Raw genomic sequence first — 14,216 nt, forward strand, 5'->3', positions numbered from 1 at the left:
TGGTACACTTTGGAAGGACAAACTCAGAGGCACAGTACAAAGTAAATGGCAGGATACTTGGTAGTGTGGAGGAGCAGAGGGATCTGGGGGTACATGTCCACAGATCCCTGAAAGTTGCCTCACAGGTAGATAGGGTGGTTAAGAAAGCTTATGGGGTGTTAGCTTTCATAAGTCAAGGGGTAGAGTTTAAGAGTCACAAGGTGACTCAAGATGACTTGAGTCTGGTGACTCACAAGGTGAGTCACAAGATGCAGCTCTATAAAACTCTGGTTAGGCCACACTTGGAGTACCGTGTCCAGTTCTGGTCGCCTCACTATAGGAAGGATGTGGAAGAATTGGAAAGGGTACAGAGGAGATCTGCTAGGACGCTGCTTGGTTTAGAGTATGGATTATGTTCAGAGATTAAGGGAGCTCGGGCTTTACTGTCTGGAGAGAAGGAGGATGAGATGCGACATGATAGAGGGATACAAGATATTAAGAGGAATAGACAGAGTGGACAGCCAGCGCCTCTTCCCCAGGGCACCACAGCTCAAAACAAGAGAACATGGCCTTAAGGTAAGGGGAGGGAAGTTCAAGGGGGATATTAGAGGAAGGTTTTTCACTCAGAGAGTGGTTGTTGCATGGAATGCACTGCCTGAGTCAGATACACTAGTGAAATTTAAGAGACTACTAGACTGGCATATGGGGGAATTTAAGGTGGGGGGGGTTATATGGGAGGCAGGGTTTAAGGGTCGGCACAACATTGTGGACCGAAGGGCCTGTACTGTGCTGTACCCTATGTTCTATAAACAACGACAAACTGCTTCCTTCTGAACTCCACCTAATCTGATATAAAACGTGGAAATATTAATCAGTACCGACTCCTCGCACTGCCCACGATCGCCGGCTCACAGCCAATCAGCGCGATGCGACCCGGTGAAACCACGCCCTCCCACTGCACCGATTGGCTGAACGTTGATATGAATAGGCACATCTATTCCAAGTCGGGCTGAACACTGACGTTTCAGTGTGGAGGCGGGGCTTCCGTCATATGGACAACGCTGATTGGTCAGGCCTCGTTTGGCTGCCGGAGCGATGTCCTGGTGACGGGGACGAGGATGGCGAATGTTGGGTTGTGGAGGGTGAGTGTGGGCCCGGGGCTGTACCGTCTGGGGTTGCAGTACAGATCGCAGCCTTACACCCCGTGGCTTTTGCTTTACTTGGCGTTAACTTGAAATTATGTGACTCCTCCACAAACGCAAATTACCACTGTAAGAATGGGTCCGTGGTTTTGGTGGAAACATTGGTCTGTTTTGGGTCTTGATCACTTTCTTTCCAGATGGATTTGCTTCTGGATTAGAGGGTATGTACTATCAGGAGAGGTTAATGTAATAATGTATGTATCATCAAAAGCATGGACAAATAGACAGCCTGTATCTTCATGCTAGGGTCGAAATGTCTCCTACTGGAAAGCATGAACTTAAGATGGGTGGGGGGGGGGGTGTTAGTTCGAAGGGCATGTTCTAGGCGGGTACTTTTTTACAGAGGTAGTGGTGGGTGTCTAGAATGCGCCTGCCAGAGATGGAGGTAGATGCGATGGAGGCGTTTAAGAGGCTCATGAATATGCAGAACATGAGGATGGAGAGAGAGAGAGTCAGCTCAGCATTCAATACCATCATCCTCTCTAAACTAATAAATAAGCTCCAAGACCTTGGCCTCAATACCTCCTTGTGCAATTGGATCCTCGATTTCCTCACTTGCAGACCTCAGTCAGTTCAGATTGGCAACAACATTTCCTACACGATTTCCCTCACCACAGGTGCACCACAAGGTTGCGTGCTTAGCTCCCTGTTCTACTCGTTTTACACAAATGACAGTGTGGCCAAGTCCAGCTCCAATGCCCATTTAAGTTTGCTAGTAACACCACTGTTGTAGGCTGAATCAAAGGTGGTGATAGGGGGAGATTGAAAATCTGGCTGAGTGGTGCCACAACAATAGCCTCTTATTTGATATCAGCCGAATCAGGGAGTTGATTATTGACATCAGGAGGATGAAACCAGAGGTCCATGAGACAGTCCTCATTGGGGGATCAGAGGTGGAGAGGATTACCAACTTTAAATTCCTTGGTGTTATTATTTCGGAGGACCTGCCTGAGCCCAGCACGGCAGCACCTCTAGTTCTTCAGGATTTTGTGGATATTCAGTATGCAACCTAAAACTTTGACAAACTTCTCTGGCTGTGTTACAGTCTGGTATGGGTCTTGTTTTTTTTGTGTGTGGGAGAGGGGATTGTAGTGAGGGGAGGGGTTGATGAGCCTGTTCTGTTTTTGTTCATATTTTGTGCAGGGAGGAGGTATTCTGGGGATCAGTGATCGTTCTGCCATGCTTTTCTTTCCTGGTTTCATGGCTATCTGGAGAAGGAGAGTTTCAGAGTTGTATACTTTGATAATACATGAACCTTTGAACATTTTTGGAAATACCAATGCCCTTGAATGGAAAATCCTACAAAAACTAGTGGATAAGGCCCAGTCCATCATGGGTAAAGCCCTCCCAACCTTTAAGCACATCTACATGAAATGCTGTTGCAGGAAAGCAGTTCCCATCATATGGGACACCCCCCCACCCCACCGCCACCAGGATACGCCCTCTTCTTGCTTCTGCCATCGGAAAGAAGGTATAGAAGCCTCACATCATCAGGTTCCAGAACAGTGATTACCCCTCAACCATCAGGTTCTTGAACCAATGGAGTAACTTTATTTGCCCATTCATTCAGATGTTCCCACAACACTTTTGAGGACTATTCATCTCATGTTTTTGATCTTTATTGTCATTTATTTATTATTATTATTACACTCTCTTTTTTCATATTTGCGCAGTTCGTTGTCTTCTACTCTCTGGTTGAATGTCCAAGATGGGCGGTCTTTTGTTAATTCTGTTATTATTATTATTATTATTATAGATTTATTGAGAATGACCACGAGAAAATGAATGTCAGGTTTGTATATGGTAACATTTATGTGCTTTGATAATAAATTTACTTTGAATTTTGGATGTGGTCCATGTTGAGAAGAAGGGATTAGTTGTCAATAGCTTAGCCAGTCTGACATAAGCTGGCCTGTTCCCGTGCTAAAATGAATGCATGAGGTATATGAAATATAATTTCAGGGCACCACCAAGAAGGCGACTTGCATGACCATCTCTGATGATACCATCAAATCCTCCATTTCAGTCTGCTATGGCTGAGAACCACAGCTACTGTACGTCTAAGTTTTGTACAGTTAGTAATGCTGTTTTAATGCGATTAAGACTCTATCGCTACTTTTAATCAACGGAATTCTTACGGATTTTGGTTGCTGCCACGATTCCTGAGAAGACAGTGAAAGAGAGGATGCCAACCTGGTTTAAAAGTTCACTTAAGAAAGTGCAGCTTTCGACTCCCAACACAGACCCTTGCTGGCGAATGTACAGACTTTGGTAAATAAAACAGAAGATCTCTGAGCCAGAGCGCTGCATCAGAGGAACACTAGGAACACTTGTGCCTTCTGTTTCACAGAATCTTAGTTAACCCCTTCCGTTCTGGATGCAGCAATTCAGATAGATGGGTTCACAATATACCGCCAAGATAAGACTGCTGAGTCTTTCAAAGGTAGAGGAGGAGGAGGAGGAGGAGTATGCTTTATGATCAACTCCTCGTGGTGTACAAACATGGTGGTGATGTCCTAGTCCTATTCAGCTGACCTGGAACACCTCGCGATCAATTGTCATCCATTTTATCTGCCACGGGCGACTTCAGTGATCATCTTGGTAGCCGTATACATCCCACCCCAGGCCAGTGTGAAACAGGCTCTAGATGAACTGAGCAATGTGCTCAACAGGTTTGAAACAGCACATCCTGTTGCCTTCCCCATCGTTCTGGGGGATTTTAAACCTGCCAGCTTGAAAAAGGCTCTAAATAATTATTACCAACTAATCACTTACAGTACCAGAGGAACCAACACACTGGACAGCTGTTACACCACCATCATGAGTGCTTACTGTGCTCGCCCATGCCCACACTTTGGAAAATCTGATCACTTGGCTGTACTTCTACTCCCTGGGTATAGGCAGAGTCTGTAGAGGACAAGGGAGGTGGAGGAGTGCCTACAGGTCTGCTTTGAGTCGGTGGACTGGACTGTATTCAGGGATTCATCTTCGAGTCTGAATAAGTACGTCACAGCTGTAACAGACTTCATTAAAACCTGTGTGGATGATTGTGTGCCTACAAGAACTTACTGTACATTCCCAAATCAAAAACTGTGGCTGTGTCTTGGAGGCTGATGTCAGGCTGTCTTTCAAGAGGGTGAACCCTCGCAAGGGGACAGAGCCCAATGGAGTACCTGGTAAGGCTCTAAAACCTGTGCCAACCAACTGGCGGGGGTGTTCAAAGACATTTTCAATTTCTCATTGTTACAGTTGGAAGTTCCCACCTGCTTCAAAAGGACAGCAATTATACCAGTGTCCAAGAAGAGCAGGGAGAGCTGCCTTAACTATCATCCAGTAGTACTTATGTGTAAGTTGATGAAATGCTTTGAGAGGTTGGTCGTGGCCAGGATGAACTCCTGCCTCAGCAAGGAACTGGACCCACTGCAATTTGCCTATTGCCACAATAGGTCTACAGTGAACGTGATCTCACTGGCTCTCCACAAGGCCTTGAATCACTTGGACAATACAAATGTCAGGATGCTGGTAATTGACTACAGCTCAGTGTTTAACATGGTTATTCCAGCAGTTATGATCAGAAAGCTCCAGAACCTGGGTCTCTGCTTCCCTCTGCAACTGGATCCTTGACTTCCTAACCAGAAGACTACAACCTGTGCGGATTGGAAATGACATTTTCACCTCACTGACAATCAATACTGGCGCACTTCAGAGATGTGTGCTTATCCCACTACTCTACTCTCTCAAGACCCCTGAATGCGTGGCTAGGCACAGCTCAAATGCCATCTATAAATTTGCTGGTGATACAACCATTGTTGGCAGAATCTCAGATGGAGACCAGAGGGCGTACAGGAGTGAGATTTACCAGCTAGTTGAGTGGTGTCGCAGCAACACCCTTGTACTCAATGTCAGTAAGACCAAAGAACTGACTGCAGACTTCAGAAAGGATAAGATGCAGGAATACACAAATTGTCACGGAGGGATCAGAAGTGGAAAGAGAGAGCAGTTTCAAGTTCCTGGTGTCAATATCTCTGTAAAAAAATCCTGCACCCAACATGTCAATGCAGCTACAATTAAGGCATGACTGCAGATATATTTCGTTAGGAGTCTGAAGAGATTTGGTATGTCACCTAAAACACTCGCAAATTTCTACAGATGTACTGTGGAGAGCATTCTAACTGGCTGCATCACTGTATGGGGGGGGTGGCTACCGCACAGGATGAAAGTAAGCTGCAGAGAGTTGTAAACTTAGTCCGCTCCATCATGGGCATTAACCTCCGTAGTATCCAGGACGCCTTCAAAGAGCGAAGCCTCAGAAAGGCGGTGTCCGTCATGAAGGATCCCCGTCACCCAGGACATGCCCTCTTCTCATTGCTCCATCAGGAAGGAGGTACAGGAACCTGAAGGCACACATTCAACGATTCCGAAACAGCTTTTTCCCCTCTGCCATCCTGTTTCTGAATGGACATTGAATCCATGAACACTACCTCTCTACTTCTTTATTGATATTTTTGCACTACTTATTTGATTTATATATAATTGCTCAGTACTTTTTTGTATTACTATTATTAAATTGTACTGCTGCTGCAAAGTTAGCAAATTTTATGACATATGCCGGTGATAAACCTGATTCTGATTCTGAAGATAGATGATCTTGTTAGAAGTTGCCAGGCATCATGATGTGGGCATCACTGAGTCATGATTGCAATAAGATCATAACTGGGAGCTTAACATCCAAGGATCCACATCACATTGAAAGGACAGGCAGGTGGGCAGAGGATGTGGGGTGGCTCTGTTGCTTAAAAAGAATTCAAATCTTGGAGAGAAACGACATAGGATCAAAAGATGTAGAATAATTGTGGGTAGAGACAAGAAACAGCAAGTGTGAAAAAACCCTGATGATTTACAGGCCTGCAAACAGTAGCCAGGATGTGGGCTAAATTATAAAGGGAGATAGAAAAGCATGTAAAAGGAACAGTATTAGGGAATTCAATGTGCAGGTAGTTTGGGATAATTAGTTTGGTGCTGAATTGAGAGAGGGAATTTGTAGGATAGAATTCACCCTGCAGTTGAGAAGGAGAAGATAAAATCAGATGTATCAGTATTACAGTGGAACAAAGGGAACTACAGGTGCATGAGAGAGGAGTTGGCAAGTGTTGATTGTAAGGGGACACTAGCAGGGATGATAGCAGAGCAGCAGTGGCTGGAGTTTCTGGGAGAAAATCAGAAGACGCAGGAGTGGTTCATCCCGAAGAAGAAGAAATATTTTAAAGAGGCTGAGAAGGGAAGTTAAAGAATAGAAGCAAAAGAGAGAGCATACAATAGCAAAAAAAAACTAGTGGGAAGCTAAAGGATTGAGAAGGTTTAAACACCAGTGGAAGGCAACTAAAAAGCAACAAGATGAAAGATGGAATATGAAGATAGCTAGCCAATAATATAAAAGAGGATACCAAAAGTTTAGTTTTTCAAAACAATTGCAAATAAAAGAGAGGCAAATGTGGAAATTGAACTGCTAAAGAGGTAGTAACAGGGACAAAGGAATGGCGGATAAACTGAATGACTATTCTGCGTCAGTCTTCACTGTGGGCGACACAAGCAGAATGTCGAAAATTCAAGATCAGGGAACAGAAGTGAGTTAATTGTTATTACTAAGGAGAAGATGCTGAAAGGCCTGAAGGTTAATAAGTCACCTGTACTAGATATACTATGTTCCAGCATTCTGAAGGAGGTAGCTGAAGAGATTGTGGAGGCATTAGTAGTGATCTTTCAACTATCACTCGATTCTTGGATGCTTGCAGAGGACTGGAAAATTGCAAATATCACTGCACTCTTTAAGAAGGGAGGGTGACAAAAGACAGGAAATTATATGGCTGTTCGCCTGACTTTAGAGGTTGGCAAGATATTGGAGTCCATTGTTAAGGATGAGGTTTTGGGGTATTTGGAGACACGTGGTGGAATAGGCTGAAGTCAGCATGGTTTTATTAAGAGGAAATCTTGCCTGAAAAATTTGTTGGCATTCTTTGAGGAAATGACAGGCAGGATAGACAAAGGAAAGTCAGTGGTTGTTGTTTTAACGTAAATTTTCAGAAAGCCTTTGACAAGGTGACACACTTTAAGTTGTTAAACAAGCTAAGAGCCCATGATATTACAGGAAAGATACTAGCATGGACAGAAGATTGGCTGATTGGCAGGAAGCAAAGAGTGAGAATAAAGGGGGATGTTTTTGGTGGCTGCCAATGACTAATGGCCTTCTGCAGGGTTCAATGTTTGGTCCACTACTTTTCAAATTGAATGTTAATGATCTGGTAACGGAATTGATGACTTTGTGGCAAAGTTTGTGGATGGTGCAAAGGTGGGTTGAGGGACAGGTAGTGTTAAGGAAGCAGGGAGTCTGCTGAAGGGATAGGCCAGATTGGGAGAATGGGCAAGGAAGTGGTAGCTAGAATACACTGTAGGGAAGTGTATAGTCATGAATTCTGGTAGCAGGACTGTTTTTCAAACAGGGAGAAAATTCAGGAATTGGGGGTGTAAAGGAATTTGGAAGTCCCAGTGCAGGATTCCATAAAGCTTAACATGCAGATTGATTTGATAGTAAGGAAGACAAGTGCAATGTTAACATTAATTTCCAGAGAACTAGAATATAAAACCAAGGATGTACTGCTGAGCCTTTCTAAGGCATTGGTCAGTACACATTTGGACTATTGTTAGCAGTTTTGGGCCCCTTATCAGAATAACTATGTGCTGGTGTTGGACAGGGTCCAGAGGAGGTTTATGAGAATGAATGGGTTAATGTATGAAGAGCATTTGATAACTTAGAATAAAAGGATGTTCCTTTATAACAGTGAGGAGGAGGAAGTTTGTAAGCCAGAAGGTGCTGAATTTGTTGAATTTATTGCCACAGATGACTGTGGAGACCAAGTTATTGGGTATATTTTAAGTGGAGGTTTATAGTTTCTTGATTAATAAGAGCGTCAAAGTTTACAGGGAGAAGGCAGGAGAATGGGGTTGAGAAAAAAAATAATCAGCTATGATTGAATAGCAGAGCGGACTCAATAGGCTGAATGGCTTACTTCTGCCCCAATGTCTTATGGTCATTCAGAAGCATTAAGAAACATGTAAAGTTGTTTAATAATAATAATAATAATAATAATAAAGTAATTAAATTTATTAAAACAATCAAAGCTAAACAGTTGTTAAATTAAACAAGTCAAAAATCCCTCCATTAAAATGGACTTGCTATTCCTGCATGGACTGGTGGACTGGCAGATCAATTGCTGACAGTCATGTTCCGCTGCTAGATCTCTCCTGCAGTTCAACAGTAGAGGCACAGTTGCCAATATTCCCGTGACAACCAGTCTGCAAGTTCTGGATTTCTGCTTTTGTGCAGGAGTCTTGATAATTGCAAGGAAAAAAGTGACAATTTGGTGTGGAATTGCCATCATTTCTCATTATGTCTCATATGTTTACAGAAATCATCTAGGTCTTTAATAAATCTCATGATGTTGTAGAACTCAGATGCTATTTTAGATAATTGACTGCATGTGTTACAGTAATCTTCATCCACAAAGTGTGTACCCTCATGGTACAATTCCCCACTCAGACAGCCGATAATGACAATTAGAATTCTTTACTGCCAGATGTGGCATTGTGCTGCTGTATATTCACACTGGTCAGTCTCAGATTAGTTCGTGTTCCTGTGCAGAGTATGAAACACAAGATCCAAGAGTCACATTGATTTGCACATGTACATCAAAACATATGGTGAAAATGCATAGGTTGTGTTAACACCAACACTCTCGATGATGCGCTGGGGGCAACTTGGGAGTGTCACCATCACACCATGCTTGGGAGAACAACACAGAACACAACAACAGCAAAACCTCCCATCTGCTCACCCATGAACATAAACAATCGTCCAACCCCAGGACAAGCTGCCTTTGGCCATCAGTCTCCAGTGGAATGGAAGTCCATATTCCAGTCACTTAGAATGACAAGAATGGAGATGTGTGGGAACACCACCACTTCCACGTAACAGACCAATTTGATATGGATGTACTTTACTATTTCTTCATTGGGTCGTGCTAGTCTTTCACCAAATGAACTGTGGTACTTTAACGGGGTGGTACAATATAGCCACCTCAGTTATGGGTGGGCACTTAACCCTGCTCCTGACGATGATGCCCGAATCTAGGTCGAAATGAGCAAGACTGGGGCGCCCGGTCATGTAGTGGTTGGTGCGATGCTGTTACAGCTCGTGCATTGGAGTTCAGAGTTCAATTCCGGCGCTATCTGTAAGGGGTTTGCTCATTCTCCCTGTGGTCGCATGGGTTTCCTCTGGGTGCTCCGGTTTTCTCCCATGGTCCAAATACATACCGGTTACTAGGTTAGTTGGTCATTGTAAATTGTCCTGTGATTAGGCTAGGGTTAAATTGCTGGGTAGCTGGGCGGTGTGGCTCACTGGGCAGAGAGCGCCCATTCCATGCTGTATCTCTAAATAAATAAATCAAAGAGTAGAATGCAGTATGAGTGAAAATCGGGCAGCATTCTTGCTCCCTGGCATAAGACTTCCTTCAGAAAGTTTGTGTTCTGCTTTCTGTCTCTAACCTGTGATTGCCAATCATCATTACAGCCTCCTCGAATGTGTGATGATTACTGGAGTGAATGGAAGCATTGTCGGAGTGTGAGGAATCTCTTCCATCATTACTACACCTACGGAGAGTACCCGTCATGTAAGCAGTGGAAGATAGATTACAACAATTGCAGGGAATGGGAAAAACATAAGTCTGAAGAGTCTAAGGTGAGATTTCTGAATAAAACATGTATAGATGTAGTATTTCTGCATTTAGCTAAATAGTACCCTAATTTTTCTTGGGATTTCTTTTGGAAATATGCCCTTTTTCTTATTTTAATCTTAGATTTATAATTTAAAGTAGATACAGCAAATGCTGGAAACACTCATTAGGTAGGCAGTGTCTGTGGAAGCACCCAATTCAAATCTGGGTGCTTCTGACTAACATTAACTTAGTTTATTATTATACCATGTACTGACATGTAAAACTTTGCAATACCATCCATACAGATTATTTCATTACAACAGGGCAATATGAAAGTATTAGCAGGAAAAAGTGTGTTAACACTTAAGGAGAAAGTGCAGTGTGAGGCAATGATGAGGTAAGACTGAGGTCAGGAGTCCATCTTGTCATACTAGAGGACTACTCAATAGTCTTCTAACAGCAGGATAGAAGCCGTCTAAATATTTCTCTCCACAGATTCTCCCTAACTTCTTGTGTACTTGCAGTGTTTCATGGTTTTGGATCAGATTTCCACTATTTGCGTATTTGTGAACTTGTTATATTTTGAAAGGTATTGTCTATTATTTTTCTTGTGTGTGCTGGATGTTGTTATTGTCCTTCATTTGAGGTAATTATTTTTAAACACATAATCAATTTATTCCCCAGAAAAAATTAGAAGCAAAAGTAGACCATTTGGCTCCTTCTAGCTACTCTGCTATTCATTAAGTTTGTCACTGTTCTTTCATGCCAATATCACTTCCCAGTACTAACTCCATGACCCTTAATATTGAAGAATTTAGTGATATCCTTCTTGGCTAAATTCAGTGATCAAGTCTCCATTCCTCATTGGCTAGCTAATTCTAAAAACTTATTATCCTCTGGATGAAGATGATTTTTTTTATCATTCCTTTCCTGAATGATCATTTATTTTGAGACCAGTGCTCCAGCCTGAGACTCCCCAATCCAGGAAACAGTTTGCCAGTGTCTACCCTGGCAAACCCTTTAAAAATTTTTATCTGCCTTCCCTAAACTCAAATGAGAATAGGCCCGGTCTGCCCAATGTTTTGTTAGAGGCAATTACCCCTGCCCCCCCCCCCCCCCCAATCCCAGTAATTTATACTCTGTTGCACTCTCTTTGTTACGAGTATATCCTTAAATGTGCTCTGGATTTCCAAATAACTTTGCAACCAATTTAGGACTTTCCAAGTATGGCCCCATTGCTATAACACATTCAATAATTTGTGGAGATAAAAGTGCAAATGTCAACATAATCTTTTTTTTCCTGGGGCAAATATCATTAAGGCCTTGCCTTCTTCAAAATACTGCAATTATGTCATTTAAATTCACACAGAAGAACAGATGGGGTGTCAGGCTAACCCTTGTTTATGCACCTTTCTTTACATCGTATTTGAATGCCAACTTGAATCTACAGTTTTCTCATACAGAAGCAAAACTGTCAGCAACTGAACCACTTGCTGTATAAACTTCATTGATACGTGATTTCTGTGTGTGGTCTTAGACTTGAAACCACAATGGCAGGTGTTCGAATGCAAATGGTTTCAGAGATGAACTGGAGTTCAAGAATTAGGGATCAAGGTTGTCTCCCTAGTTTGAGAGTCTTGGTCCAGGAATACAAAACATACCTTCAGTGGTGACTTTATTAGGTACACCTGCTTGTTAATGGAAATATCTAATCAACGAATTATATGACAGCAATTCAAGCAGAAAAGCATGCAGACATAGTTAAGAGATTCAGTTGTTGTTCAGACCAAACATAAGAATGGAGAAGATATGTGATCTAAGTGTCTTTGGATGGATTGTTGGTATCTTAGAAACTAACGATCTCCTGGGATTTTCAGGCACAACCTTCTCTAGAGTTTACAGAGAATGGTGTGAAAAATCCAGTGAGTGGCAGTTCTGAGCGCGAAAATGCCTTGTTAATGAGAGAGGTGAAAGGAGAATAGACAGACTGGTTCAAGCTAACAGGAAGGAGACAGTAACTCAAATAACCGTACGCTACAACGTTGTTCAGAAGGTCATCTCTGAATCCACCGCACATTGAACCTAGAAGTAGATGGACTGTAGCAGCAGAAGTCCATAAGTGGCCACTTTATTAGGAACAGGAGGTACTGAATAAAGAGTGTATACACCCAAATAGTTTTAGCCATCTATGGGAAGTTACTGAATAGCTGAAGAATTATTTTGTTAGAGTACATCGACTGAAATAATAGGTTAGTAAAGAGAGAATGAACTTTTAATTTACTGACATTTTTCAGTATGTTCCAAAATAACATACTGCTTGTGAACAGAGTTCTTTGACTTGCAACCATCAACTTAGTAATTGACCATTGAATCTACTTCTATTTGGGGAATAAATATTTATCTATACAGCTCGAGAACTGTCCTACCACAAAAAGGAGGGTATCGATAAACCTCGCACATACACTTTTGAGTTTAGAAAGTTGAGAGCCTTTAAAATAATAGCTTCTACAGTGTAAAGAATCCTTGAGGACATTAAACTGAGAGGATACACATTTAAAGGTTCAATCAAGGAACACTTTCCACACAAGAAATAATTGTTAAGTATGTAACTTTCTTTACCAACAAGGAGTGGATGCTGGGTCAAATGAAAATTTCACTGCTAAACTTTGATGGGCAAGGGTAGCTGGTGATTGCAGCAATGGCAGGTAGTTGGACTAGTGACTTCGATAGAGTATTGAATGGGATGAAACAGGGGTGATAGAGCTGGAGTAAGTAAAGTTAGTGATTTTGGAAATTTTCACTCTGCAGTATTGTTGGTCTCTGAATTGGAGTACCAGGAAGAACTGTTGATTGAATATTATTTTTAATGCAGTTGGTAGTAGCAAGTATAAAAGTAAAGGACATGTTAACTTTGTCTGGAATGTTGATTCATCAGAAAGAACCACAATGTAAGACCTATAGTACTAAGGTGGTGATACAGTGGGAACTCTGAAGCCATGATTGAACATGTGGCGATAAGTTGGTGGAAGATGGAAGGAACATTTTGGTTTCAGTTGGCAAAATGTTTGAATCGTCTTTTGTCAGTTTAACCTCTTAAATGTTATGACCTTGTGAAAAAGAATTAACAGTAATTAGTCTAAAAATAATCTGAGAGTTTGGCAGGATAATTGCAAAAATGTTTTAATTGGAAATAAGCATTTCTCTTCTTAAGCACAATTGGTCATATAGATTGCGAAGATCCCAAATCTTTAGTGTATGTAATAACTTGATTTGAACTGTGACACAAGTTTGGGGTGCAGCTGGCTAACTAATGCCATTGGTTAGATGGAAGGAAATGTCAGCAGCAGCTCTTGTTCCGATTGCCCATCATCGATATGTGGCTGAGAGCTCGTATAGTGAATGAGCAAACCCGATACCCTGCTGTCACCTAGAAAGGGTCAATGAGTCTTTGACATTATTGATCATTTTTTTTGTGTGGGGAGGAGAGATTTTGGGGTTGATGATCGTGCTGTCATTCTTTTCTTTCTTGGTTTCGTGGCTATCTGGAGAAGAAGTATTTCAGAGTTGTATACTTTGATAATAAATGAACCTTTGAATTGAGATATGTGCATGAATGAGCTATTCTTGAACAAGTAACTGGCAATACCAAAAAGAATCCCAGTCAGGAATCACTATCTCTTTATTGTTGAGCTTCCTAAAAGAGTATTTCTTTAATGCAAAACTTTGATATTCTTTCTACAACAGCTGTAGCAGCAGCCTCTGGCTGAAAGCAAATATGGCTCTAACTGTAAAAATTTATTTTAATTTCACAGAAAGCCTTGTGTGAGAGTGAAAAGAAAAGGTTAGAAGAACAAAAGAGGCATCTTCCAGTCTGGAAGATGAGGAAGAATCCACCAGCTGAATGGTATCTTCCCCTGAATGATGGAAAAGTGAAATAGAGGGATTGTTCACACCCGGAGTTAAACCACCAGACTATTGGATAACTGCCCATTATTTCTCAGCTGTGCATCTACTGGATTCAGGTCAATCCACTCAAAATAGTTTCTCAGGGTCTTAATAGCATCAGTTAATCTGATTTACTTTTGGAGTATGGTACAATGTCCGTCTGCGATCAAATACTCTAGCTGATACGTGATAGCTAGATACTGGAAATGTTTTAAAGGCAACACAACCTTAGGGAATTGTGTTCAATAATAAATATTTGATTAATTTTATCTGCTGGGTTCTTGGAATGCTTTTTTACTTGTGGTTGTAGAAACTCTGAACC

The 14,216-nt window shown here is 41.8% G+C and overlaps 1 protein-coding gene across 2 annotated transcripts; it reads left to right on the forward strand.

The window, feature by feature from the left end:
* Window positions 1-358: 358 nt before the first annotated feature.
* Window positions 359-14,163, forward strand: c10h22orf39 (chromosome 10 C22orf39 homolog). Of its 2 annotated transcripts, none has more exons than XM_059983191.1 (3): window positions 359-555; window positions 9,805-9,972; window positions 13,762-14,163. In XM_059983191.1, the coding sequence occupies exons 1-3, from the start codon at window positions 385-387 to the stop codon at window positions 13,885-13,887; spliced, it is 465 nt and encodes a 154-aa protein (XP_059839174.1). In that variant the 5' UTR covers window positions 359-384; the 3' UTR covers window positions 13,888-14,163. The 2 variants fall into 2 exon arrangements, with proteins under 2 accessions (XP_059839174.1, XP_059839175.1); XM_059983192.1 differs by lacking the exon at window positions 359-555 and adding an exon at window positions 1,021-1,121.
* The last annotated feature ends 53 nt before the right edge of the window (window positions 14,164-14,216 follow it).

Source organism: Hypanus sabinus, chromosome 10, assembly GCF_030144855.1.
Source record: "Hypanus sabinus isolate sHypSab1 chromosome 10, sHypSab1.hap1, whole genome shotgun sequence".
Classification (NCBI taxonomy): domain Eukaryota; kingdom Metazoa; phylum Chordata; class Chondrichthyes; order Myliobatiformes; family Dasyatidae; genus Hypanus; species Hypanus sabinus.

Bases quoted from the DNA above. Each gene is read 5' to 3' on its own strand.
- c10h22orf39 (XM_059983191.1), top strand. From the start codon at position 385: ATGGATTATGTTCAGAGATTAAGGGAGCTCGGGCTTTACTGTCTGGAG. The intron at 556-9,804 runs GTAAGGGGAGGG...TCATCATTACAG, and splicing joins CAAGAGAACATGGCCTTAAG to CCTCCTCGAATGTGTGATGA. The intron at 9,973-13,761 runs GTGAGATTTCTG...TTAATTTCACAG, and splicing joins ATAAGTCTGAAGAGTCTAAG to AAAGCCTTGTGTGAGAGTGA.